The 27,496-nt window shown below is 35.3% G+C and overlaps 3 protein-coding genes across 3 annotated transcripts; 2 read left to right on the top strand and 1 right to left on the bottom strand.

Annotated features, from left to right (window-relative positions):
* Window positions 1-163: 163 nt before the first annotated feature.
* On the top strand, window positions 164-9,251 carry LOC132549109 (trafficking protein particle complex subunit 6B-like). The gene is made up of 6 exons (XM_060213026.1): window positions 164-244; window positions 3,399-3,460; window positions 4,094-4,211; window positions 4,423-4,506; window positions 6,460-6,553; window positions 8,238-9,251. Exons 1-6 carry the CDS (start codon window positions 164-166, stop codon window positions 8,267-8,269), a joined length of 471 nt encoding a protein of 156 aa, XP_060069009.1. The 3' UTR covers window positions 8,270-9,251.
* A 2,304-nt stretch (window positions 9,252-11,555) lies between these two features.
* LOC132549120 (myb/SANT-like DNA-binding domain-containing protein 4) lies at window positions 11,556-13,173 on the top strand. Its single transcript, XM_060213042.1, has 3 exons — window positions 11,556-11,605; window positions 12,030-12,453; window positions 12,763-13,173. Exons 1-3 carry the CDS (start codon window positions 11,556-11,558, stop codon window positions 13,171-13,173), a joined length of 885 nt encoding a protein of 294 aa, XP_060069025.1.
* A 1,228-nt stretch (window positions 13,174-14,401) lies between these two features.
* LOC132549119 (sodium-dependent phosphate transport protein 2B-like) lies at window positions 14,402-25,388 on the bottom strand. The gene is made up of 7 exons (XM_060213041.1): window positions 25,341-25,388; window positions 22,380-22,515; window positions 20,678-20,821; window positions 20,094-20,285; window positions 18,824-18,942; window positions 15,477-15,633; window positions 14,402-15,294 (listed from the first exon to the last, which is right to left on the bottom strand). The coding sequence occupies exons 1-7, from the start codon at window positions 25,386-25,388 to the stop codon at window positions 14,402-14,404; spliced, it is 1,689 nt and encodes a 562-aa protein (XP_060069024.1).
* Between the last annotated feature and the right edge of the window lie 2,108 nt (window positions 25,389-27,496).

The following is a 27,496-nucleotide window of genomic DNA, read 5'->3' as shown; positions in this document are numbered from 1 at the left end:
TCTTAGGCAATTTATCCTTTTTCAGTTTGTTATATTAGATAACAAGGGCGAACACTATGAACTTGAAAAAATATTAATTTCCGAATGTGTTCAAAGGTCTTGTCCGGATATTTATAACAGCTTGTTCATAAATCCGACTTGAACGTTAGGAATGGGAATAAATATGGCAGACGAAGTTGTGTTTGAGTACCTGCACATGGAAATGATAAACTATTTATACAGAACTGCGGAAAAAATAGAACAAGTAACACAATTTTTATATGTATATTAACATTACACGGTTATAAGATTATTGAAAAATTATTTGAATATTTTTGGTTCAGTTATTGCACTCCACACTCGTGTACCTTCCATGGATATGAGTGCCGATAAACAGACGTATTTTGATTATGGTGTTTCTTGCATTCGACGTGTGTTTATCATAGTGTCCACAATCTTAAATATGATTTGTATTGATCTCTGTGTTCTCTCTCTCGTACCAGATGTGAGTTAACATTTTCAACTTTTCTCAAAAAGCCTTGAACCAATTTAAATGAACTTTTGCAGAAACCAAAGAGGAGTCGGATTGACTTCTTCTCAACGCCCAGATATGGTGGAATCAAACGCTCTTCTTTGATGAATGTGTGAATTTGATGGCCTCAGGGTATCACATTACCCCGTGGGGAGGGGTAAAATTATCTAGTTTTTATAGAAAAAATGTATTTTTGAGAATCTTCTTCTCAACACCCAGGTATGGTAGAATCAATGCTCTTCATAGATGGAAGAGTCTTAAGATGCTTTACCAAAATGGGTTTCACATTTCTCCGTGGGATGGAGGTTAACTTTACTATAATTATTTACAGAAAAAATGCAATTTTCAGCATAACCTTGTTTATTTCTCATTGGAAATAACTTTGCAAGAGCTATAGTCTAGGATGACAGTTTTTATGGTATGTTTGTATTGATACTGACTTACTGTCATCCTTGTCACAATTTCTTTTTCATGACGCTTGAAACCTTCCTATCCTTTAACCTTTATATATGACATTGTTTATCTCAGGTCACCATCTTTTATCTAATATGTGTTGGTCATGCTATCCACAGTTTTGTCTGGTGTGTGTTGATCTTGGTGTCCACTTTCTTGTGACTTATGTGTGTATTTATCTTGTTGTCCACTCCCTTGTGTCTAATGTGTATTGGTCTTGGTGTCCACTCCCTTGTGTCTGATGTGTATTTGGTCTTGGTGTCCACTCCCTTGTGTCTGTGTATTGGTGTTGGTGTCCACTCACTTGTGTCTGATGTGTATTGGTGTTGGTGTCCACTCCCTTGTGTCTGATGCGTATTGGTGTTGGTTTCCACTCCCTTGTGTCTGATGTGTATTGGTGTTGGTGTCCACTCCCTTGTGTCTGTGTATTGGTGTTGGTGTCCACTCCCTTGTGTCTGTGTATTGGTCTTGGTTTCCACTCCCTTGTGTCTGATGTGTATTGGTGTTGGTGTCCACTCCCTTGTGTCTGATGTGTATTGGTGTTGGTGTCCACTCCCTTGTGTCTGATGTGTATTGGTGTTGGTGTCCACTCCCTTGTGTCTGATGTGTATTGGTGTTGGTGTCCACTCCCTTGTGTCTGATGTGTATTAATCTTGGTGTCCACTCCCTTGTGTCTGTGTATTGGTGTTGGTGTCCACTCCCTTGTGTCTGATGTGTATTGGTGTTGGTGTCCACTCCCTTGTGTCTGATGTGTATTGGTGTTGGTGTCCACTCCCTTGTGTCTGTTGTGTATTGGTGTTGGTGTCAGTGTCTGATGTTTATCACAGTGTCCACTCTATCGTATCTAATGTTTATTGATCTAGTGTCCACTCCCTTATGTCTGGTATGTGTTGATCTTGTTGTCCAGTGTCTGCTATCTTGTATCTATGTGTGTTAATCATGCTATCTTCACTTTTTTACTTGAGGTTTATTGATCTGGTGTCCACTCCCTTGTGTCTGATGTGTATTTTGTCTTGGTGTCCACTCCCTTGTGTCTGGGTGTTGGTCTTGGTGTCAACTCCCTTGTGTCTGATGTGTATTGGTGTTGGTGTCCACTCCCTTGTGTCTGATGCGTATTGGTGTTGGTGTCCACTCCCTTGTGTCTGATGTGTATTGGTGTTGGTGTCCACTCCCTTGTGTCTGATGTGTATTGGTGTTGGTGTCCACTCCCTTGTGTCTGATGTGTATTGGTGTTGGTGTCCACTCCCTTGTGTCTGATGTGTATTGGTGTTGGTGTCCACTCCCTTGTGTCTGTGTATTGGTGTTGGTGTCCACTCCCTTGTGTCTGATGTGTATTGGTGTTGGTGTCCACTCCCTTGTGTCTGATGTGTATTGGTGTTGGTGTCCACTCCCTTGTGTCTGATGTGTATTGGTGTTGGTGTCCACTCCCTTGTGTCTGATGTGTATTGGTGTTGGTGTCCACTCCCTTGTGTCTGATGTGTATTTATCACAGTGTCCACTCTATCGTATCTAATGTTTATTGATCTAGTGTCCACTCCCTTATGTCTGGTATGTGTTGATCTTGTTGTCCAGTGTCTGCTATCTTGTATCTATGTGTGTTAATTATGCTATCTTCACTTTTTTACCTGAGGTTTATTGGTAATGGTGTCCACACTTTTCTGACTTGTATTGGGCATATTGTCTACTCTGTGTTTGTTAATACCACTATCCAAACTCTTTTAACTGATGATGTCCAATCTCTTCGATCTGAAGTGTATAAATCTCTGTGTCTACACGTCTGAATGTTACATACATGGTATTTATTTTAATAAATGCATATTCTCATGTTGACCTATTGTGATTGCTTTTGTCGGATGTCATTGACTTCCACTCAAAAAACTATGAATAGATTTCTAGGAAATTTTACAGAAACAGAAACCTCTCTAGATAAAAACAAATCAAAACAGTGAATTATGTATGGTCCACACTCTCCCCAGGGGCATGAGGGGCAGGGCCAAGAGGAGTCAAATTGACTCAAGTTTCAAAAATCTTTTCCTCACCCAGATATGGTAGAATCAAATGTTCTTTATGGATTGAAGGGTCTTAAGGTGCTCTACCAAAATTGCAAATTTCATTTTTCCCTGAGGAGGGAAAGAAGTTAACTTCAGTTTTTTAAAATAAAGTTGTTTATTTTCTACTGGAAATAACTGGGTAAGAAGTTTAAGTATAGGATTACAGTTTGGATGGTATACACATATTGACACTGGCTGATCTCCAAGGACTTAAAACATATCACTTTAGTCTTACTATCATCAGTGTTGTAATTTCCTTTTTGTGACACTTTAAAGCTACTTACCCAATAACCTTTATATTCAATATTGCTTACCTCAGATGACTGCCAAAGCCGTTAGGCCCCATTTTGTTTTTAAATGTTTCATTCCATTTTCCTTTTTAGGATCAGTGCATTTCCAAATTGGAATCATTGGGTTTTCGTGTTGGTCAAAGTCTAAGTGAAAGGTGAGTTTATTGTAAAAATTACATTTCTAGGTGAGGGTATCATTATTTTTCAGTATCATTTTGTCACAACCCCAATAAAAGGATGTTTGGATATTGTACTTATGAACAACCTAACACTGGATGTGATTGTGGTGAAGAAGTGTCTATGAAAGGAATATCTGTATTTCATTGTATAGAATGTCATTGAAAGGAATTTATAGTTTAGTACTTAATTAAAAATAGGGTGATGTCATATGCCTGTAATTTATCATGTTACTTTTTCTTTTTGATGATTAATTTTTTTAAATCTAGAATAATTCAGTTGATTCACAGATTTCTTACATATTCCAGTGTGTCATCAAATTAGTCGCTTACATTTGCACACCACTTTATACAAGACTCAGTGGCTATTTTTTGGCATTGTATATCATCCAATTTAAAACAGTACTGATACAGAATCTGGTAAGACTTTGGAAAGTTACAGTTACATTGTTGATTACTACATCTGGGTTTGGTAGTGCACATGTTGAGAATGAAATTTTGTCAATAAATCTTATGATCAAGGAAAATGTACATAAATGTATGTTTGTATTTTCATGAAGGTTATTCAAATCTTGATACTGATTTTAAAGGTTTGAAATCATTTTTTTTCAGATTCACAAAAGACTGTTCAAGATTCAAAGATGAGCTTGATACAATGAAATTTATTTGTAAAGACTTTTGGAATTCAGTTTACAAGAAGCAAGTGGACAACCTGAGGACAAATCACCAGGTGATATTACAGAATTATCTCCCTTCTCATACATACTTGTTACTAAAATCTTGATGTCCTTTGTTTATTTTTGAATTTTACACTACATATTCTAAATGAGGCATCAAGAAAAATAATTAAATAAGACTTTTGTCATTTCTTTACCTTCAAATATACCATTGCATGTAATGACAATAAATATGTACTATCATGAGTGATAATTTTGTTTTAGGGTGTGTATGTTCTTCAAGACAACAAATTTAGGTTCCTTACACAGATATCTAGTGGGAAACAGTATATGGATGCTGCACCAAAGGTAAAGGATATTCTGTTTTAGATATTACTTTCAGAAGGTTAATAAAGTATGGAAATTGTAGCTCCACAAGGAAAAGGAGTATCCTGCCTTGGATAAAATATGAAAGAATTTTTGTTTATTTTCATGCCCTTGTATTGGAGGCACGTATTGTTACCCAAGTCCATATTTACCCCATAGTATTACTACACCAGGCTCTAGGGTTGATGAGTTAAACTACCTTTATCAATAGCTCCCAATCTCTGAGCCGTGGGTTTGAGGTTTGTTGGTGTGGGGCAATCCCCAGGCTGCAGACTTAGGTTGGTGGTTTTTCTCCGGGAACTCTGGCTTTCATCCATCACCTAAACCTGTCACATCCTTAAATGACCCTGGCTGTTAACATGATGTAAAGCAACACTAATCTAGGACTGATCAGATTGTTCTGGTTTACATATATCACCATGAGTGTTTTTGTAGTATGGATATTACAGTTTATCAATGTAGTCAGTGTCTGCTTGAACATAATGTATTACTATCAATTGCAAATTAATCAAAAAATATTATTTTTTATATTCATAAATATAATGAACAAATTGGCTTCTCGACTACCAAACATAAAGCAAGGTGGGATACATGTACTTACAGGCAGTTTTTATATACACTACATACACAGTCAAGTCTCAAGCCAGGCTATGTTATTGGAAATGAAGTACTATTTAATGAAATGTATGTCGGATGATTCTATACAATGTATCTTCAATTCATTTCATGCCTGTGAAAAAAAGGTGTCTCAGTGAACAGGAACTGTTACATATTGAAGAATTTATTTTACATATTTACAGTTTTCATGAGTTGTAAGGTAAACGTAAGACATTAACATTAGATACATTCTCTGATAAACGTGGGTATATAGCACATAACAAATATGTCATGATAATATCAATCCAGTTATTTTGATATTCGTTTATCATCAGTCAGTTTTAACCTATCCCTATTTCTAGTTTCTGTAACTTTTGTTGTAAAAAAACAACTTATCTTCAGAAATCTGGAAGATTGATTTTTATTTATCCTTTGATGTGTGCAAACTCTATTTCTTTACATAGCAATTATTCTGACATGCGTCATAAGGCATGATTCAGTGAAACATCAATGTTAGGTAAACAAAGATTGAATAGCCCAAAAAGCCTGTGGAAATTTTGATAATCTGAATTTTTAAAAAAACCAGAACAGGAACTGTAACATATTGAACAATTTATTTTACATATTTGAAATTTTCATGAGTTGTAAGGTAAACGTAAGACATTAACATTAAATACATTCTCTTCATCAGTGTCAGGTAAACAAAGATTGAATAGCCCAAACAGCCTGTGGAAATTTTGATAATCTGAATTTAAAAAAAAAACCAGAACAGGAACTGTAACATATTGAACAATTTATTTTACATATTTGAAATTTTCATGAGTTGTAAGGTAAACGTAAGACATTAACATTAAATACATTCTCTTCATCAATGTCAGGTAAACAAAGATCGAATAGCCAAAACAGCCTGTGGAAGTTGTTGCAGGATAAATAGAATAATACATTTTTAGGCCACTGACCATGTGTTCTCTATTTTTGAAGATGAATTTGAATAAGGTAGTAGTCTGTATCTACCAGGAAATACTTTACTGAAATATGTATTTATGTACAACACTGTGATTCATTTTCCTGCAAACAAACATAAGTTAGTATGTACGTATATTGGAATAGTTATTCATAAAATTTATATTGAAATGGAAATTCCTTGCTAAAGACGGCATGTTTATTCTGTTGCTGAGACTGATGTCAGGTTCTAAAATTATTACTGGTAATAAGATTTCAACTAGAACTTTTGTTTGAGCAATTTTTTCTAATCACTTAACAAGCAAGGAATTCCAAGTAAAAACAAAAACAAAGGATGCAATGATTTCTGAGTACCTAGGATTTCTGTTTCCTTAGTACTTGGCCTTTCCATGTGGGATGATAAGAGGAGCATTGTCCAACCTTGGAATTAATTGTGTGGTGACAGCAGAAGTCAGTGCAATGCCAGCATGTAAGTACATTGTCAATATGAAATACATTATGTTTTGGACTAGTGTCTTTGGAATGAGTAATGCATCTTTTAGTGTTTCTTATTATTTTACTATAAAGTGACAGAAATAATGTCCCTACATGACAGGTCAGGGGCTTTTACACCTTTATAAGGTACAGGGATGATGGACAGCACCCTACAACAGCAGTTAAATATATATAGCCTTTACATGTAGTAAAACTGAACCATTACCTCCTAATGCAGTAGAGAACAGTGAAGGAAGACAAGAATGCCAAAAGTAAAGATAATGATATTTAGTCTTGTTCTATCATAAGTCTCAAATTCATGTTACATGTAAACACATGAATAAATTAAAAACATACATGTCAAAGTTCAAAGTGTGCAACCTTTAAGTGGGGCTTACACCATGATATGGCGACGCTGACAAATATATCAAGGTGGCTTACACCATGATATGGCGACGCTGACAAATATATCAAGGTCACATACACCATGATATGGCGACGCTGACAAATATATCAAGGTGGCTTACACCATGATGTGGCGACGCTGACAAATATATCAAGGTGGTTACACCGTGATATGGCAACACTGACAAATATATCAAGGTGGCTTACACCATGATATGGCAAGGCTGACAAATATATCAAGGTGGCTTACACCATGATATGGCAAGGCTGACAAATATATCAAGGTGGCTTACACCATGATATGGCAACGCTGACAAATATATCAAGGTGGCTTACACCATGATATGGCAACGCTGACAAAAATATCAAGGTGGCTTACACCATGATATGGTGACGCTGACAAATATATCAAGGTGGTTACACCATGATATGGCAACACTGACAAATATATCAAGGTGGCTTACACCATGATATGGCAACGCTGACAAATATATCAAGGTGGCTTACACCATGATATGGCAATGCTGATAAATATATCAAGGTGGCTTACACCATGATATGGCAACACTGACAAATATATCAAGGTCTCTTACACCATGATATGGCAACGCTGACAAATATATCAAGGTGGCTTACACCATGATATGGCAACGCTGACAAATATATCAAGGTGGCTTACACCATGATATGGCAACGCTGACAAATATATCAAGGTGGCTTACACCATGATATGGCAATGCTGACAAATATATCAAGGTGGCTTAACACATGCATAGACAATAGGTCAGTAGTACATGTATATATAAAATTAAGCTGTAGCTCAGACACAAGATCAGTGTGTTTATGCAGATGTTGCTGCGCCATTCCAACACAAGCTGAGTATACTTAGATGGGATCTATAAAGTCTGTTAACCTAAAAGTGAGGTGACATTATGACAAAAGATCCTGTAGGAAGCATATCCGATATTTCAAAGCTTTTAATCAATTGTACAAAACTACTTCCTTTCAGTTCATCTCTTTTTGTTGACAGGAAATGTGTTATAGAATCATCCATTATTGTAAATATAATAAGCCTTCACCTGTAATTGATGTTCACAAGATTAAAGTTTGGTGTTTTTCTTGTAAGAATACAATTATTTAATTGTGTTACTCATTTGTTAAGATTTCAATATCGATGCATACATGTAGAACTTGTTTGAAAATGTATTTATCCAACACGCCTCTGTCTGATATTTCAAGTTCATGAATTTGTTTTTCATTTCAATTTCTTTCAGGTAAATTTCAGATACAGATACAAAGAATTTGAGACTAAACAAATACAGTAGGACCTTAAAATTCTGTTCCTTTACACTATTCTCATTGTGAAGTGGAAAAGTACAATTCTAGTTAGATTGATACCTGGTATACTGTGTATATTGCTCGGTTACATTTTGTAAATTATTCCATTACTGATAATTTTGCCCTACTAACATGAAATAGTGTTTTCAATTTACTACTTTTTTCAGTGTTGAAGGGATCAAGTAATTTTGTAATAGAGAATGAGTGATGACACTGATTTATGATTGATAAAGTATGGCCTGAAGAATAAAAATCAATATATTGTGGAGCATTTCCAACTGCAAATAAATTTTCATTCTGCCTGTATGGAAATACAGATAAATGTATGTAAGGTCTATATTAGACAAATCAAAGTAATTAAATTTCCTAGTTCTGGAATAGTCAGACAGTTTACATACAAAAGTATTGTGATTTATAATTCATTTCATGAGACATTATGATCTAGCCAGATTAAATGCAATGCTATATGTATTATGAAAAATCACACAAGAGAGAATTGCGATTACAATCCTCACAGCTCACACTTTATTAGAGGTTCTGGTAGGCTATAATACATATTCATCCATATTGAAAAACTGAATCCTGAAATTTTCACAACAGGGAGCATAACTTTTTATTGTACACCCAAACAAAAGTAAGGGGATGTAACATATATATCAAGTTTCCTGTCAGATATTGCAGCTAAATGGAAATTGTTGTCATAAATATATATCAGGGAAGATCAAGGTGAGTAGGTCATAAAAAGAGATTATCAAAATGTTGTGCTAAGTGTTGAATCATTACATATTCATATGATTTCAATAATTAATATGTGTGTGTTGTAGACACAGATTTATGTTTGAAAGCTTGAAATAGTTATGATAGTGGTGAGAAAGGGAGATGTAGCTTTATAAATAAGATGTATGAAGTGGTAAATAAAAGGAATATGTGCAATAAATGTTTTTGTAGCATTGATGTGTATGAAGTGGTCATTAACAATACTTCCTGTTTACATGTACCATAACATTATTTATTAATACATTCTATTGGTTGAGAAATTTACCAATGGTCATTATGAAGACACAATTGAGCAGCCTCCTTCTAGAATAAATTCAGAGATATCGTCATTGTGTTATTGTACTGGTAATTTGTATTTCACCTTTAGGTTGGGGTGCATTATGTGTGCTCAAATCTATGGAGTACCTGAAATGACATGCCACCTGTATCTAATTTTCAGTTTTCTACTTTGTATTTGAAATTTGAAGTACTTTGGCATTTGTTCAGAAATTGTTAAAACCCATTTTCTTTTCATGCTGTAATGACCCTGTGTCAAATTTGATAATTTTCTTACTTTTGGATGATCTTGATTCATGACATAATATTGAAGGGTATGTGCTAATCAAACTGACGGAATGGAAAAGAAATAGCTTCAATTTTATTTTGTGCAAGTCTTTATGAAAAAGTAATATATGTAAATTAATTACAACAAAGCAAAACCATGTTTATATTATTGAAAATAAAAACATGTGGTGAATGAAAGATAGGCAATTCCTAATAGGCATCAAAAATTCTCTCTAGGGAAGGTCCATATTGCAAAGTTGGATTCATTGTATTTTATAAGAAAAGACAAAAGATTCCAGAGGGATTTTAGCACTCACCATCGTTTCATCTTTATTTCTTTGAATTTGATCTTTTCCTTTCTTTTTACTTCCTTCCTCTGATTTTGCTCTTAATTACATGTACAATATATAAAATTTTTCAATTCATCTTAAGAAATAGCAATAACAATCATAAATTGCCAAATCCAAGATATTAGTGTGTCAGTCATTTTTAGACACTTTTCAAAAATTTTGACCCACATATGGAATGGCATTGTTCATCTGTCCATAGGTCCAGGGATTTCCTTCCACAGTTTTCAACCAATGTTTTTGTCAGCCATTTTGTTTTCATAATTAGCCTCAAAATGAAAAGGGCATAGCTGGGGACAAAGAGGCAACTACACATGAAGCTAGGGAAAGGTCCTTCCAACACTTCTTAAGAAATAGCAATAACAGACATTCTTTTAAGATGGCAGGCAGTTGGTCATTTATTTTGTTTTCTTGATAGGTCCCAAAATCAAACAGGCACAACTAGGGACCAAGAGGAACCAAATTGAAATTTTAGAAAGGTCCATGTAGCACTTCATAAGAAATAGTAAAAGCGTTCTTTCATCTGATTGTGGGCTAAATTTGAACAAGTAAATATGCTTAATTATGTTATGATGACTTATAATCCCTCGTGAAACACTTTTGATGGGGATATTAATCTGGGGTCTGTGTGTGCATCTGTCCATCTGTCTGTCTGTCTGAGGGCTTTTCCAGGCTATCACTTCAAAACTTCACAAAACTTTCTGTATATATTATGTTAGTGTCCTAGCTGTGTCTTTTGCTATTGATGACATTTTATTTTTTTATATTTTTTCTGTTACCATGGAAACATAGCCAAAAAACACAAAATTAGGGTTTACTTTCCTTTCTGGGCTAAAATTTCAAAATCGTTCAGCTCAACTCAGCAAAACTTTCTATATATATGGAGTTAGGTTAGTCCCTAGTTGTGCTTTTTGCTATTTATGACATTTCATTTTTTATATTTTTTCTGTTACCATGGAAACATATGGTAGTCAAAAGAACACAAAATAAGTGTTAACTTTCTTTTCCTGGGTACAACTTCGAAACCATTCCACTCAACTCCACAAAATTTTCTGTATATATTAGGTTAGTGCCCTAGTTAAATTTTTTCTGTTACCATGGAAACATATTGGCCTTATCATTAAGTTCAGTTTTTTCAGACCAGTTCTCTTAAACCATTCAAGGTACTCTAGGCTTCATACAGGCATCAAGCTAGTACTCTAGTGGTAGAAATTCTCCATTTCAGTACCTTGCATGGAACAATTAAAAATAACAAAGAGAAATTAAACTTTTATTATGAACATACATATTTATGATTGTGTGTCTTTCATTCAAACAGGGGGTGCGGGGTATAAAATCATGCTTTGAGTTATCTTGTTATTTATTTGAGGAGCAGTGCTGGTTCATATCATATATTTCAATTATGGAAGATATGCTATATAGTATATATAAAATATCTTATATACTACAAGGTTTCATCTCATATAGGATGTCTGATATAGGAACAAGACTTTGTCAAACTTAAATTTCTCAAGTACCATTTATATAGGTATATAGTTGAATATGTTTTTGGACAAACATGGAAATCGATTGTTCTATATACCAATAATGCATTCTGAAGAACCATTACCCAGGACATTTCTCAACAGAGTGGAGCAGTATGTTCCTTTCACTATTGAGTGCATATTCCTTAACACAACAAATGATTCTGGGAGAGTCTAATTTTTCATTTTCCATCCCATGAACTCTCATAAATTTTATCTCCGATAGAAACAAAATTTCAATTATTTATATATATCTTTTGATCTTATTAAATATATATCTCATATGTGATGTGCGATACCTCATACTATATACATATCTTGTATAATTCGGTGAAACAGAAGATTGACATTGCACTTTGAATAGTTGGCTTGCCATATTAAATGACAAATTGTATTAAGTGATAAAACAGCAATTGGTAAATATCAAATGTCAGGTATCAAAGGATAAATTAATTTTTTATTTATTTTTGTATTGTTTCATGGTTCATTGATAATCAGTCATTTGGTGCCTAAAATGACAAGTAGCAAATGACAATAGGAGAGTACAGTCTGACAAGTTGGAAGTACCAAATGACAATAGGAGAGTACAATTTGACAAGTTGGAAATACCAAATGACGATAGGAGAGTACAATCTGACAAGTTGGAAGTACCAAATGATAATAGGAGAGTACAATCTGACAAGTTGGAAGTAGAAAATGACAATAGGAGAGTACAATCTGACAAGTTGGAAGTACCAAATGACAATAGGAGAGTACAATCTGACAAGTTGGAAGTACCAAATGACAATAGGAGAGTACAATCTGACAAGTTGGAAGTACCAAATGACAATAGGAGAGTACAATCTGACAAGTTGGAAGTACCAAATGACAATAGGAGAGTACAATCTGACAAGTTGGAAGTAGAAAATGACAATAGGAGAGTACAATCTGACAAGTTGGAAGTAGAAAATGACAATAGGAGAGTATAATCTGACAAGTTGGAAGTAGAAAATGACAATAGGAGAGTACAATCTGACAAGTTGGAAGTACCAAATGACAATAGGAGAGTACAGTCTGACAAGTTGGAAGTAGAAAATGACAATAGGAGAGTACAATCTGACAAGTTGGAAGTACCAAATGACAATAGGAGAGTACAATCTGACAAGTTGGAAGTACCAAATGATAATAGGAGAGTATAATCTGACAAGTTGGAAGTAGAAAATGACAATAGGAGAGTACAATCTGACAAGTTGGAAGTAGAAAATGACAATAGGAGAGTATAATCTGACAAGTTGGAAGTAGAAAATGACAATAGGAGAGTACAATCTGACAAGTTGGAAGTACCAAATGACAATAGGAGAGTACAGTCTGACAAGTTGGAAGTAGAAAATGACAATAGGAGAGTACAATCTGACAAGTTGGAAGTAGCAAATGACAATAGGAGAGTACAATCTGACAAGTTGGAAGTAGAAAATGACAATAGGAGAGTACAATCTGACAAGTTGGAAGTACCAAATGACAATAGGAGAGTACAGTCTGACAAGTTGGAAGTAGAAAATGACAATAGGAGAGTACAATCTGACAAGTTGGAACTAGCAAATGACAATAGGAGAGTACAGTCTGACAAGTTGGAAGTAGAAAATGACAATAGGAGAGTACAATCTGACAAGTTGGAAGTAGAAAATGACAATAGGAGAGTATAATCTGACAAGTTGGAAGTACCAAATGACAATAGGAGAGTACAATCTGACAAGTTGGAAGTACCAAATGACAATAGGAGAGTACAATCTGACAAGTTGGAAGTAGAAAATGACAATAGGAGAGTACAATCTGACAAGTTGGAAGTAGAAAATGACAATAGGAGAGTACAATCTGACAAGTTGGAAGTAGAAAATGACAATAGGAGAGTACAATCTGACAAGTTGGAAGTAGAAAATGACAATAGGAGAGTACAATCTGACAAGTTGGAAGCAGAAAATAATTAATGGGAAGTACAAACTTTAAGGGGAAAGTAGCAAATGACTGATGGAGAATACAAAGTGGCAAGTGACAAATTGAAAGTACGAATTGTCATGTCGTCCAGGTATTCCATAGAAACCACATTTTAAAAAGTATATAATCTAGTTTTCAATCATGACTACATACGCGTATCTAAGACCCGATCTGTACACACCTTGTTTACCAAAACTTCACTGAAGTGAGTAGACGAGTAATGCACACATATTGAAAGCAAGTGGAGCATTTGTTCTAGTTGTAAAAAAAACTTTAAAATGCCTTAGTACACAGCTATACAGATCCGGATGGTTCCTAAGTGCATCGTTTAAACATGAGCATGTTACGGATTTAGTTTTTTTTTTCCTTTTTACGACAGAATCGTTCAACAAACATATATAGCCGCGTCAGAGATCCATATATAGGCATCGGAGCGTGAAATTACTTTCGCGACTTTCGGGAACAGAAATGAAGTTATCTATTGCAGCAGGTACTTAACGACGGATAAAAGATTCTCAGTCTGGTTGTCATTTTTAATTAGAATTAAAATGTTTGCAAAACTATTTAAAAACTTACATGCAAACTTAAGCAAATTTCCTAAAGTTTCAATGTATTTATATCGGCTAGCGTAGTGTAAGCAAACACCTCGACCTTTCACTTTTCTAGTAAAATGGGTTTGGCGTACAAATATCTTTAAATTTTGATAAGACGATTGAAGAAAATCAATAAAATTTCTTTTTTGATGTTGTAATCCCCACAGTGAAGGGTGCGAACTGTTTGGGATTTCTTTCTTTGTGTAACCACAACAGAGACTAAAATGAAGCCCCCTTCGACTTAGTAAGTCATATACAATTTTGCGTGCACAGATAGTGCTAACTATAAAGACTTATAAGCTGCTCTCAGCACAGTTTACTATTTCTTTGGTTGTCTTAGCGTTGATTATATATGTGTGACCTCGCGGTCCTTACTTTGATTGACCTTCGTTTCCGGCGTATTTCCCTCGGTCTCGGAATCAGTATCTTCATTCAGAGAAGTGCATTTTTCACAACAACACATACTCATCACTCTATCGACAGGTTCCAGCGATCGACAACAAATTGGCAAGAATTTCCAGTTCTGGAGTTTCATTGGTAGAATGGATGGTTTTTTTGCTTGTATGATTTTGATTGTAACGATTATAACAATAAAAGTGCCTATCGGGATAAGAACACCCGCCATTACCTCCCATCCAGCGAGTGACAAAGCAAATACTAGAAGAGGAAGTAAGAAGAACATACAGACCAAGTACATTATGGAAAACCATCGATATTTTGACGTTTCTTTACCCAAGAATTTAGCTAAGGGTATCGGAAATCTCAAAAACGGTAATGGATAAAACATGAGAATCCCAGAGATATTGAAGAAAAGGTGACAGAATGCTACTTGTAAAGGGTTTCTCATCTTGTCCGCATCTTGTGCAAGAGCTGCTAGTATTCCCGTCGTGGTGGTTCCTATATTTGATCCTAACGTGAGTGGGTACATTCTTTCGAGACGGACAACTCCTACACCGACAAGCGGCGTCATGGTGGATGTGAAAATAGAACTGGATTGCACTAGGATAGTTAGACCACAGCCGACAATGATAGCGAGGTATCCGGTAAAGTAGCCGCACTTCCCGGGAAACTCATAATTGATGAATCTCTTGATAGCTTTCCGTATTTTGCCTTGTAGCATTGAATTCAGTAGCTTGACGATTAAAAACAGGCATACACAAAGTAGAACTAGAGAGGCTACAAGTAGGATGCCCCCGATTTCACTATCACTTAGTGTGGTGTCCTTAAAAATATACTCGCCTGTAAATATATAAATGAAAAAATCAAATAAATTCAGGTTCATTTTTAAGTAATGGAAATGTTAATAATTTCCTATGACACCAAAAAACACTAAGATTCTTCTTGTCTGAAATTTCTACAAAAATACTACAATATCTCAGTTTTAAAAAAGTAAAATTTTTGCTTTGATAGCATGTACTTACATTCCTGCACACATATCTTTTTAGATGATAATACGTAGCTTGTCCCGTTCGTAAATGTTTCATTAACGTTCTTGAGAGTTTTTGACTTGCAGCAAATTTTCAACAAAGAGTCAACATCTTGGTTTTGTGCAATTTTTTGGATTCCTTTCTTGTCGACCTGCAACAGATTGCACCGCAGATTTAAACATACCCTAGCTAGGACACATTTAGGTCTCTGTCAATGAACGTACCTTAGTGAAAGACATTGAGGTCTCTGTCAAGAAAACAAACCTTAGTTAAACACAATTAGTTCTCTGTCAATGTAACATACCTTGGTTAGGACACTTTGAGGTCTCTATCAAGAAAACATACCTTAGCTAGGACACAATTAGGTCTCTGTCAATGAAACATACCTTAGCTAGGACACAATTAGGTCTCTGTCAATGAAACATACCTTAGTTAGGACATAATTAGGTCTCCGTCAATACAACATACCTTAGTTAGGACATAATTAGGTCTCTGCCAGAAAACATACCTTAGTTAGGACATAATTAGGACTCCGTCAATAAAGCATACCTTGGTTAGGATACACTGAGGTCTCTGTCAATAAAACATACCTTAGGTAGGACATAATTAGGTCTCCGTCAATAAAATGTACCTTAGTTAGGACACACTGAGGTCTCTGTCAATAAAATGTACCTTAGTTAGGACATAATTAGGACTCTGTCAATAAAATGTACCTTGGTTAGGACACATTGATGTCTCTGTCAATAAAACATACCTTAGGTAGGACATAATTAGGTCTCCGTCAATAAAATGTACCTTAGTTAGGACATAATTAGGACTCTGTCAATAAACATACCTTAGGTAGGACACACTGAGGTCTCTGTCAATAAAACATACCTTAGGTAGGACACACTGAGGTCTCTGTCAATAAAATGTACCTTAGTTAGGACATAATTAGGACTCTGTCAATAAACATACCTTGGGTAGGACATAATTAGGACTCTCTCAATAAACATACCTTAGCTAGGACACAATTAGGTCTCTGTCAATGAAACATACCTTAGCTAGGACACAATTAGGTCTCTGTCAATGAAACATACCTTAGTTAGGACATAATTAGGTCTCCGTCAATACAACATACCTTAGTTAGGACATAATTAGGTCTCCGTCAATACAACATACCTTAGTTAGGACATAATTAGGACTCCGTCAATAAAGCATACCTTGGTTAGGACACATTGAGGTCTCTGTCAATAAAACATACCTTAGTTAGGACATAATTAGGTCTCCGTCAATAAAATGTACCTTAGTTAGGACATAATTAGGACTCTGTCAATAAAATGTACCTTGGTTAGGACACACTGAGGTCTCTGTCAATAAAATGTACCTTAGTTAGGACATAATTAGGTCTCCGTCAATAAAATGTACCTTAGTTAGGACATAATTAGGACTCTGTCAATAAAATGTACCTTAGTTAGGACACACTGAGGTCTCTGTCAATAAAATGTACCTTAGTTAGGACATAATTAGGTCTCCGTCAATAAAATGTACCTTAGTTAGGACATAATTAGGACTCTGTCAATAAAATGTACCTTAGTTAGGACACACTGAGGTCTCTGTCAATAAAACATACCTTAGGTAGGACATAATTAGGTCTCCGTCAATAAAATGTACCTTAGTTAGGACACACTGAGGTCTCTGTCAATAAAACATACCTTAGGTAGGACATAATTAGGTCTCCGTCAATAAAATGTACCTTAGTTAGGACACACTGAGGTCTCTGTCAATAAAACATACCTTAGGTAGGACATAATTAGGACTCTGTCAATAAAATGTACCTTGGTTAGGACACACTGAGGTCTCTGTCAATAAAATGTACCTTAGTTAGGACACACTGAGGTGTCTGTCAATAAAACATACCTTAGGTAGGACATAATTAGGTCTCTGCCAATTAAACATACCTTAGGTAGGACATATTGAGGTCTCTGCCAATTAAACATACCTTAGGTAGGACATAATTAGGACTCTGTCAATAAAATGTACCTTAGTTAGGACACACTGAGGTGTCTGTCAATAAAACATACCTTAGGTAGGACATAATTAGGTCTCCGTCAATAAAATGTACCTTAGTTAGGACACACTGAGGTCTCTGTCAATAAAACATACCTTAGGTAGGACATAATTAGGTCTCCGTCAATAAAATGTACCTTAGTTAGGACACACTGAGGTCTCTGTCAATAAAACATACCTTAGGTAGGACACACTGAGGTCTCTGTCAATAAAACATACCTTAGGTAGGACATAATTAGGTCTCCGTCAATAAAATGTACCTTAGTTAGGACATAATTAGGACTCTGTCAATAAAATGTACCTTAGTTAGGACACACTGAGGTCTCTGTCAATAAAACATACCTTAGGTAGGACATAATTAGGTCTCCGTCAATAAAATGTACCTTAGTTAGGACACACTGAGGTCTCTGTCAATAAAACATACCTTAGGTAGGACATAATTAGGTCTCCGTCAATAAAATGTACCTTAGTTAGGACACACTGAGGTCTCTGTCAATAAAACATACCTTAGGTAGGACATAATTAGGTCTCCGTCAATAAAATGTACCTTAGTTAGGACACACTGAGGTCTCTGTCAATAAAACATACCTTAGGTAGGACACACTGAGGTCTCTGTCAATAAAACATACCTTAGGTAGGACATAATTAGGTCTCTGTCAATTAAACATACCTTAGGTAGGACATATTGAGGTCTCTGTCAATTAAACATACCTTAGGTAGGACATAATTAGGACTCTGTCAATAAACATACCTTAGGTAGGACATAATTAGGACTTTGTCAATAAACATACCATAGGTAGGACATAATTAGGACTTTGTCAATAAACATACCATAGGTAGGACATAATTAGGACTTTGTCAATAAACATACCTTAGGTAGGACATAATTAGGTCTCTGTCAATAAAATGTACTTAGTTAGGACATAATTAGGTCTCTGCCAATTAAACATACCTTAGGTAGGACATATTGAGGTCTCTGCCAATTAAACATACCTTAGGTAGGACATAATTAGGACTCTGTCAATAAACATACCTTAGGTAGGACATAATTAGGACTTTGTCAATAAACATACCATAGGTAGGACATAATTAGGACTCCGTCAATAAAGCATACCTTGGATAGGACACACTGAGGTCTCTGTCAAGAAAACATACCTTAGGTAGGACATAATTAGGACTCTGTCATTTTGTCATTCGAAGGTTCATCAGTGATGCTAAGGGCAACTGAGGAAAATCAAAACTGGACGCATTAATCCAAGGAATGATATAATTCTTTGATTAAATTACAATACCTGAATGATTCGCTTAGTGAATGGCTTGGTTATCACTTTTAGGAAGTCTTTCTTTCCATCAGCGTATGCCTCTAATGCTAAACTGTTTACCGTTACTTCTGACAAATGGAATAGATAGCCTGAAATAAACAGAAATGTAACACCGCTGAATTAAAAATAGATTTATCGTTCAGTATATTTTCAAATATCGTTGTTGATGCGACCTCATGTTCATATAAATGCGTAAATGACTAATACGTAGTACAGCATATTGGCGCCTCCATCAATACAATTACATAAATACAAGGTATGGTGAGAATGATAATTTCCGAACTAACCAATCGTTCTTTCGCCGAATTTTGCAAAAAAATAAAAACTAGTATCAGTAGAACTGATGAATGCTCCCCGAAAACGACTCAATTGAACACAATTTTTTTCCAAAGGCCAATAATTCTGTAATTTAGGGGTTACAGGCTTTGAAGTTGGTATACGGCACATTCTCCGAGTATGATCAACGTATACATCAAGTTTCATTCTCCTAGTTTGAATGCAAGCAAAGCTATTCTTAGGACACAAAAGTATAACTAAGGACAATAACGCTTACTGAGGGGTCATGGACCCTGACTTTGCTTCACTGCACCTTTCTTTGGTATGGCTGATGTATATATCACCTTTCACTATCCTAGTTTGAATGCAGGCAAAGTAATGCTCTAGACAACAACAAATTAACGAAGGGAAATAACTCTGTAATTAAGGGTGTGCAGGCCCTACCATTAGTATACTGTGTATTGTCTTCGTATGACCGATGTATACTCCAAGGCTCATTACCCTACTTTAAGTGCAAGCAACTGTATGCCTTGGATAAGATATTTTTAACAAATGGCAAAAACTCATAATTCAAAAGCAAGCGATTTAAAGTTTTGCTCGAGACACAAAGTTTTAGGTTAATAACTTTTTAATTAAGGGCTGGCTTGCGGTCCCGAATTTGGTACTATGCACATTGTCTGTGTATGATCAATGTATAGGATGAACGGACGGACAAGGTGGTGACTATATGTTCTCTCAGAGAGTACGAACAAATGACTAAAAGTTATCAAAACACCAGTCCTGTACTGGGACAGACATTCAAATTGTTACTTCGGGCAGTAAATGTGTTAGTGAATAGATGCTTTTATAGTGTGAATGGCGGAAGTAAATGGAGGTCGGAGTGCTATTCTATTTTGCCCGTCAACATTTTGACCCATTATCTCCTCTTTCTTACTCTTTTAAATGGTTAGACATTATTTCTTACCTGTAATGACTTCCAATGGCAAGAAAACAATAACGGTCATCCAATTGAACATATCATGGACAGTGGCCCCAGCAAAGGCTCGGCGAAACTCCTTCCTGCTCGTTATCTGTCCCAGGGCTACAATGGTGTTAGTGACTGATGTACCGATGTTAGCGCCCATCACGATAGGAATAGCTGTTTTAACTTCCAACACTGCCGAGACACAAATATACATATAGATATGTATGTAAATATATTTTCACTCAATTACGCACAATATGGTTTTAGTTATGATAAATTTGATCCTTTACATAATCATAATATGAATTATTTCACATTCAAAGTAAATTATACTTTTATTAGTATAACAGTATAATGCTTGAATTTGTATGAAAACTTCCCTGTCTTGAGGGTTTTGAAGAAGAAGTCTTTTCTTATCTTTTACTATATTGCCATTGTTCCATGTTTTGCCTCACGTTCCTACTGGCGACCTTTGGTTGCAAAACACGTGGTCATTTATGCGTATTACCTATCAAAGAAGTCTACTTCACACTCTACCAAAACATTACGTATGCAAGTTGTTGTTTAGAATACATATTACGTACGTCCAGCTCCTACAAGTGATACAACGATAGACGTGCTGGTGGAGGAACTCTGCACCAAGACTGTAGCTAGCACGCCAATCATCAGGCCAGCAACGGGGTTTCGCAGGATCACATTGTTTCGGAAAACTTGTCCAGCCGCCTTGCCTGTAATTAGAGCATCCGGTTAGACTTAATTGGTGAAATTGCTGTAGAAAACCTCACTTATCTGCAACACATTGTTTTGTCTCCGGTGTTTTGTGTTCATTACTTATTTCTATTTTCTTTATTGTTTCAAATTCTTTTTTTCATCTTGAGCGAATACTCAACTTATTCTGTATAGTAGCAACACTCAGAACATTAAAATTCACGGATTAGGATTTGGGAAATATATTTAAGCATGGGAAATTATGTTATATCAAACAATGGAAAACCAGCAGGAACAGGGTAACAACGAAAAGGTGATAAGTATATAGACTAACACCATAAATAAATCTGACACCCTTTATCGATGATCTACATAAGTCCTATTTTTTTTCGCTGACAGGAAACATCGCTAAACAAAAGCAAGGGCGAGAGGATGGGAGGGATGAGGCCCGATAGTGGAAATAGAGCAAATCCGGTAGGAATGATTGGATTTTGCCCAAATATGGTCTGAAGTATTCTTTGGTGAAGGGAATCATTTCTGTATAAAAAGTGGATCCTAGCCCCCAGGGGTGGGGGTGGTGGGGCCAGTTTGGGGAAATGTAGGTTCTTAGAAATCCTTCTTTGCATTGATATTGTTCAACTTTTGTCTGAAGCAATTTTCTATGAATAGTGAATCTGACATCTGTTTGACCGCACGGCAGTGACCTAATATTGAAAACATTTCAGAAACTATTTGTCATGTTTGAAATTCTTTGTTAAGTCACTTTCAAAATCCAAGATGACCACTTGAAGGCCATTTTGTATTCTGATCATCCTATAAAGTATGTCATCTCCTCAAGAGATCAAGGATTCTAAAGAAATTGCGATAACAAGCCTACTGTCAAACACTCGAAATCATTCCAGGTAACTGAAAATAAACAAAATGTGAAAGACTACAGTAAGCAAGGGAACTGCTTTCAAGCAATTTTCAATGTTTTGTTAATGTTGGATCCAATCTTAATTGACAATTTTCATTTAGGACCTTGGTTCTGCAGTTTTAACCATCCTTTTTACGTCACGATTTTACAAATTCAATAAGAGAGTGCTATAATCATTTTAAATTTTCACTGCCTTTTGATTATAGAAACTGGCCACCTAATTGAACGTCCCCGCGTCACGATTGCTGTTGGGATGTCCAATCACTACTACATATAAGACGATTAGAGTATGTTTTGACCTATGCCTGCCCATACACACGCTGGCTGATTTGTACCATTTTATCTTTCGTTCTCTCGCCAGAAAGGACGACATTTGACCCATCTCTTTACCTCCTTTCGGAGTGAAAGGACGGCAGTTATTAAGCAAAAAAAACGAAGATGTAAGTAAACTCTTCCTTTTTCATAAAATTACATCCCTTCACGTTAACTTTATTATTGTCCTTTCTCTATGAATTTTTAATGTTTCTTTATTCTCGTTCGGACAGCATATGATAGATTAGCGAGAATAAAAAAAAATAATGTCCTTTCGAGGTAATATGACGAAACAATGAAGTAGCATAAATAACCCACCGGACATGCCAGCTTAAACAATATGCACTTACCGCCAAGGAGTCTGAATGCAGAGCTAAGAAAGTCCAAAGAGCAGATGAACAAGTAGAGGAATGCGAAAAACAGGATGACTTTGAAAATGAAGAGAAAAATGAATGTACATCTGTTGCCTTTCCTTTCTTCGATTTCCTGTAGACATGAAATCAGATGATACACGTGTAAATTAATGAATTTGCTGAATCAGTGTACGTTAAGAACTGCATTTATTTTGTCACACAATAGGAATAAAGGGACTTCCGTGTCTATGCGATCTTTAAAGATATAATTTAGCATGAGAAAGAACAACGGTGGATGGAATTGCATGGAAAATGATTAACTGGATTTGAGAATTGAGAAACTCTTCTCTGTTGTTTTATTCTAATTTTACAGATCTGAAATAAATAAGCAAAATACAACACTTAACATGACAATGGAAAAATATCAGTAATGAAGCTAGCAGAATTGACTTCTTTTATCTTTTATCGAAGAAGAAATATACAGAAGACAAAATCATAAAATGATCGAGTTTCTGGTTTACAACATCTTCGTCGAGTTTGGTGGCAAGATTTTCCTCCAATAGATTATTGCCATATATGGGAACTCATTGTGCCCCTCTGTTGGCTGACTTGTTTTAGTTTCCATACGAGGCCGAATTTTAATGAAGAGCTTATCAAAACAGGACACATAGTCGTTTAATATCACTTTCATATATGTATGTTGATGATGTCTAACAAGAAAATTATTGACCACGTCCATCGTATATAAAGACACAACATAATCGTCATCTGCACATCTCGATCTTTTCCTACAACGAAACCAACTTTCCGCAAAGCTGTATTATAAACGTGCTAATTTCCCTAATGTGAATTTTCCATTTCTTGATCAAACTATTCCTGCATCCCCAACCTACGGTATTTACATGTCATAGTTGACTCGATATATGTTGTTCTGTCCTATTAATACGATTTTTGTGGAAGAAGTCGTCAACTGAAAGACAAACTCGTAAAACAGGCCTTCGAAAAGTTGATTAAGATTTTAGGGAAGTTCTTTGATCGCTATAGTAATCTCGATGAGAATTATTCTATTTCTTTGTGTGATAAGAAGCTGGCGTGTTGGATGCTCGTTAGGTTGCCTGTTGGTTCTGTTGTTGATACTTTGTTCTCATTTGAAAACGTTACATCACTTACTTGGATTGACCAAGGTTTACATGGCGGGCGTCGACTCTTAATATTCCAGAACACATTATCTTAGTCTCCATCGACTTTTACTGGAGTCTCCTTGTTAATCTGTCCGTTTGTGGATATAAATATCCCTGCATCTCCAACCTATGGTATTTACATGTCACAGTTGATTCGATATTCAAAAGTCTGTTCCAATTATTACGATTTTCGTGCAAGACGTCGTCGACAAACCGACGAACTCGTAACGTAAGGGTTCAAACAATGCAGGTTTAGGAAAATTATTTTGAAGTTTTATGGCTGTTATAGTGATCTTATTGAGAAATATTCAATTTCTTTGTGCGACATAAGCTGGACGTATTTTGGTGATCGTAAGTTTGCCTGTTGGTTCCGTTGTTGATAATTTTGTTTGCATGACGGGTGTCATCGATGAAGCAGAAGACGCTTACTCTTCCGGATTGCAGGGTATTATTCACCTTGTATGTTTTCAGGAGTCTCTGTGTAATCTTTTATGTTGTTAATATTTTGCCTTAGTGTAGTACGAAATTTGAGTTTGAATTATGATTATGTTGTCATGTTTGTATGTTCCTGATGTTTTTGTCCTAGTTTTATGGAATTTGACTTGGTTAATGATTGTTAACATGTTGGTATTTTTCATTTTTTTAAATACAGAATGATGTTATTCACAAAAATCTTTAACTGATATTTGACTGTTATTGATGAAATATATAGAATATTAATGGTTTCACTTGTTAAAACACGATTATTTACTATTATTGATTATTATTGTCTGTGTATAAACATAACGACTACATATGAATTGTTAATGCAACATTCCTTAAAAATCTCTGGTATATTAATATGACTATAAGAATATAAGAACTATGTTCTTGTATGAGCTGTGTATGAAAAGTTCATCTGAAGCCATGGAGACCCCACATTTTTGTGCATGCATGCATGCTTGATTTATATATATCGACGGTATGGTCCAATATTGGTGCTGGATCTTAACAAACAAATGTTTGTTGGATGCGTATTGCTGAAATAGCTATATGATCAATGAAGTAATATCGACAGTAGGGACGAGTGAGGCAATCTGCCTTTTTATCAAGAGATAAATTACCTTATATACATAGAACATGATATAATTATATTTACAAGATATATATATGTATGAATTTTTTGGATATGTCAAATGTAGTCAAGTATTAAATTCGGCGAAATTGAAGCGATGCTTTCGTCGAATCTAGCCTATTATACCATACATTTCTAGACCTAAAATATGAATTACAGAATCGGTGAGTAAGTAATTTCCCACCACAGTGTTTTCTCGTATAAGACAATACTTGCATGGTAACATCATCACAGAAATGTGCACGTAAGAAAATAGACTAAATTTAGGACAGGTAGCTCCCGGGCACACAAACATGTGTCATAGCTTCGGCCATCAACAATGTATGTGATATGTGTATCAGTAGTAGTAAACAAAATAAGATACCATATACAGTGTATTATTATAGCAAGTGAATTTGGTAGAAAATGCTAAAAATTGTTCTCCGCTTCATATCCTATAATTTATTTTAAGAAATGACACATATAGATAAGCTTTTAATATGTTTATGCTTAGAGGAAACGTGGAATGAACCTTGTCTCTTTATATCGTTACATAATTCAGTGCGCACAGCTGTGATTACATCATCTCTGATTTATGTAAATGAACGTGGTGTGGAAAACTGGGACAAGTTGGATAGTTGGAAATGGTATTATTATATTCAAATCACTGTGATAAGGTCTTACCTTACTATCATTATTTCTGTTCTCCACGTCGAAGGTACTAGCCGCCATCATGGTATATTGTTTAATGATTTCCTCTCTCACGAAACCTGCCGTCAACTCGGTCGAGGACTCATCGTTACCCTCAGGCCAGTTAATTGTGACAACTGACGTATAACTGCGGGAAAATCCCAAGGAAAGCTTGCTTTGATTTATATGTTTAACGTGATGGCGTCATAATTCTGTTCACGAGAGATATTTTTATAATTTCAATTTATCCATACGAACGTATTGATGACAGTTGCGAAAGGTAAGTAAAATGACGCATATATAGTATTGAGAAAAATGTTTGGCAGATGTATGTTTAAGCTGCAGGATATAATGCCGGTAAAACATGAAATATTTCAAATTACAAGTATTGTGGCACGTGATGGTAAATAGAGAATCATCATTTATTCTTTTAATACTACATTGAACATAAAATTGTTTGTTGTTGCCTTTTCCACTTACGAAACTATAAGACCTAGTAGCAATTAGAAATAACTTTCCCAGATTCGAATCGAGTTCGCGTCTCTTAAATCTCGATTCTGAAAGAAGTAATAGGTTATAATATTTAGCAAAATTAATCCGAGAATCAGTTTATTCAATTATTAATCAACACTACAAAGATATGCGCAGTGTATTTTGAATGGGAAAACAGGAATTTACATTTGGACCCGTAACAAGTAAACAGATGTAGGTTGGAATTTACGAGTACACAATGACATAGACACAATCACAAATACAAAAGAATCGACGTGTAGAGAAATACTCTTTATGTGATTTCTATAGAATTCATGACAATTAATGAAACATTACAAAAATTTATATATATATATAACACACTCAAAAGCAATCACTGACGATCGTCTTATTGTTTACGGAGTAATAACTCTGACATCACGATAACGAAATCAACAGATGACATTTGTTTATCAGATATAAAAACAAAAGAAACCACAATAATGTTTTCCTTCAATCATGAAATCATGAACAGAGTTATCGTTGTAATGATAATGATTATTATTGTTTGTCGCAATAATAGCACTACCGTGCTACTGTTTTATTGTTTACCATTTGCTTGAAAACCCGATTCTTGACGCTTTAATGACGATTTGGTAACTAAAACTAATGTCTTTGCACCCGAGACTTACATCAAGATCGTCCTTTTTCGATATTCAGTTGAAATTGCACCCATATTATCAATTAATGGATTTAGGAAAACGTAACATCAACTCTGATCCTAGTCGTTGTTAGATTAGGAAAGAATGGTGAATATCGAAATCAAAGTATGATTCCAATATCAATTTACGTCAACTTACAGCAAAGTTCTTACAGAATTATCATATTTGTTACTAAAGTTATCAGACAAACAAAGGAAATATATATATTAACAAATTGTTATTTCAAACTCTATTTCGTTAAAACTAGGACAAAAGAAATATTTACATGGAGACTCCTGAATAGGCACCAGGAGAATAATACCAGGTGTTCAAGATGGCTATACGTTTTGTTATCCATCCCAAATGAGAGCAAGTTGAATAACTATGGAACTGTCAAGCATACAAACGAGCTTTAAACACTTCAAGTACTTCTCCATAATATTCATTAATCTGCATCTTTCGAAACCCCGTATTGTGAGTTTGTTTCCGATATCTTGAACGAAATTAGTACCCTCATGAACAGGTCCTAGAGCAAATCGAATCAGGTTTGGAATGCAGATAATAGGACGAGGAAAGTATTTTGTCCAAAGGTTGTACTAAATTTGAGAACATGTATGATATTTCTACAATTGTTATCCGTGAATCATGATCTTAATCAGAATATGTTTATAACAGGTTCGATTACTTCCAAGAATCTCTGTAAAAAATATCGTCTTGACTAGTCAGGGAGGTCAAAATAAGTCTTTGCTAGTACCGTGATTGAGTGATTCATGTCGGTCGTGGCACAGAGGTGAAATGTTGGTGTTACCACAACACGTCGGAATTACGCCGTGGCATAGTGTTAAAAATATTATTAACAAATGGAGTAATCCATCTTGTCTGCTTCCAACAATGACGTACATGAGTAGTATAAAAAAGTGTTTTTGTCGCCAGCGCCTATTGATGTCAATCACCAGTGCACTGGTAGTAAAAGTAAAT

The sequence above is a fragment of the Ylistrum balloti genome, unplaced genomic scaffold (genome assembly GCF_031769215.1).
Source record: "Ylistrum balloti isolate Yb309-2 unplaced genomic scaffold, AGI_CSIRO_Ybal_v1 Utg370042, whole genome shotgun sequence".
NCBI lineage: Eukaryota > Metazoa > Mollusca > Bivalvia > Pectinida > Pectinidae > Ylistrum > Ylistrum balloti.
Note: the sequence above shows the minus strand (reverse complement) of the source record. Positions and strands in the feature narration are given on the sequence as shown.

Coding starts and splice junctions, on each gene's coding strand:
- LOC132549120 (XM_060213042.1), top strand. CDS start 11,556: ATGCATTCTGAAGAACCATTACCCAGGACATTTCTCAACAGAGTGGAG. Junction 11,606..12,029: donor TTTCTCAACAGAGTGGAGCA/GTATGTTCCTTT, acceptor AAATGACAATAG/GAGAGTACAGTCTGACAAGT. Junction 12,454..12,762: donor TAGAAAATGACAATAGGAGA/GTATAATCTGAC, acceptor TAATCTGACAAG/TTGGAAGTAGAAAATGACAA.
- LOC132549119 (XM_060213041.1), bottom strand. CDS start 25,388: ATGGCGGCTAGTACCTTCGACGTGGAGAACAGAAATAATGATAGTAAG. Junction 20,822..22,379: donor TGCATTCAGACTCCTTGGCG/GTAAGTGCATAT, acceptor CTCTAATTACAG/GCAAGGCGGCTGGACAAGTT. Junction 15,295..15,476: donor AAAGATATGTGTGCAGGAAT/GTAAGTACATGC, acceptor ATATATTTACAG/GCGAGTATATTTTTAAGGAC.
- LOC132549109 (XM_060213026.1), top strand. CDS start 164: ATGGCAGACGAAGTTGTGTTTGAGTACCTGCACATGGAAATGATAAAC. Junction 245..3,398: donor CTGCGGAAAAAATAGAACAA/GTAACACAATTT, acceptor TTTCCTTTTTAG/GATCAGTGCATTTCCAAATT. Junction 4,212..4,422: donor ACCTGAGGACAAATCACCAG/GTGATATTACAG, acceptor ATTTTGTTTTAG/GGTGTGTATGTTCTTCAAGA.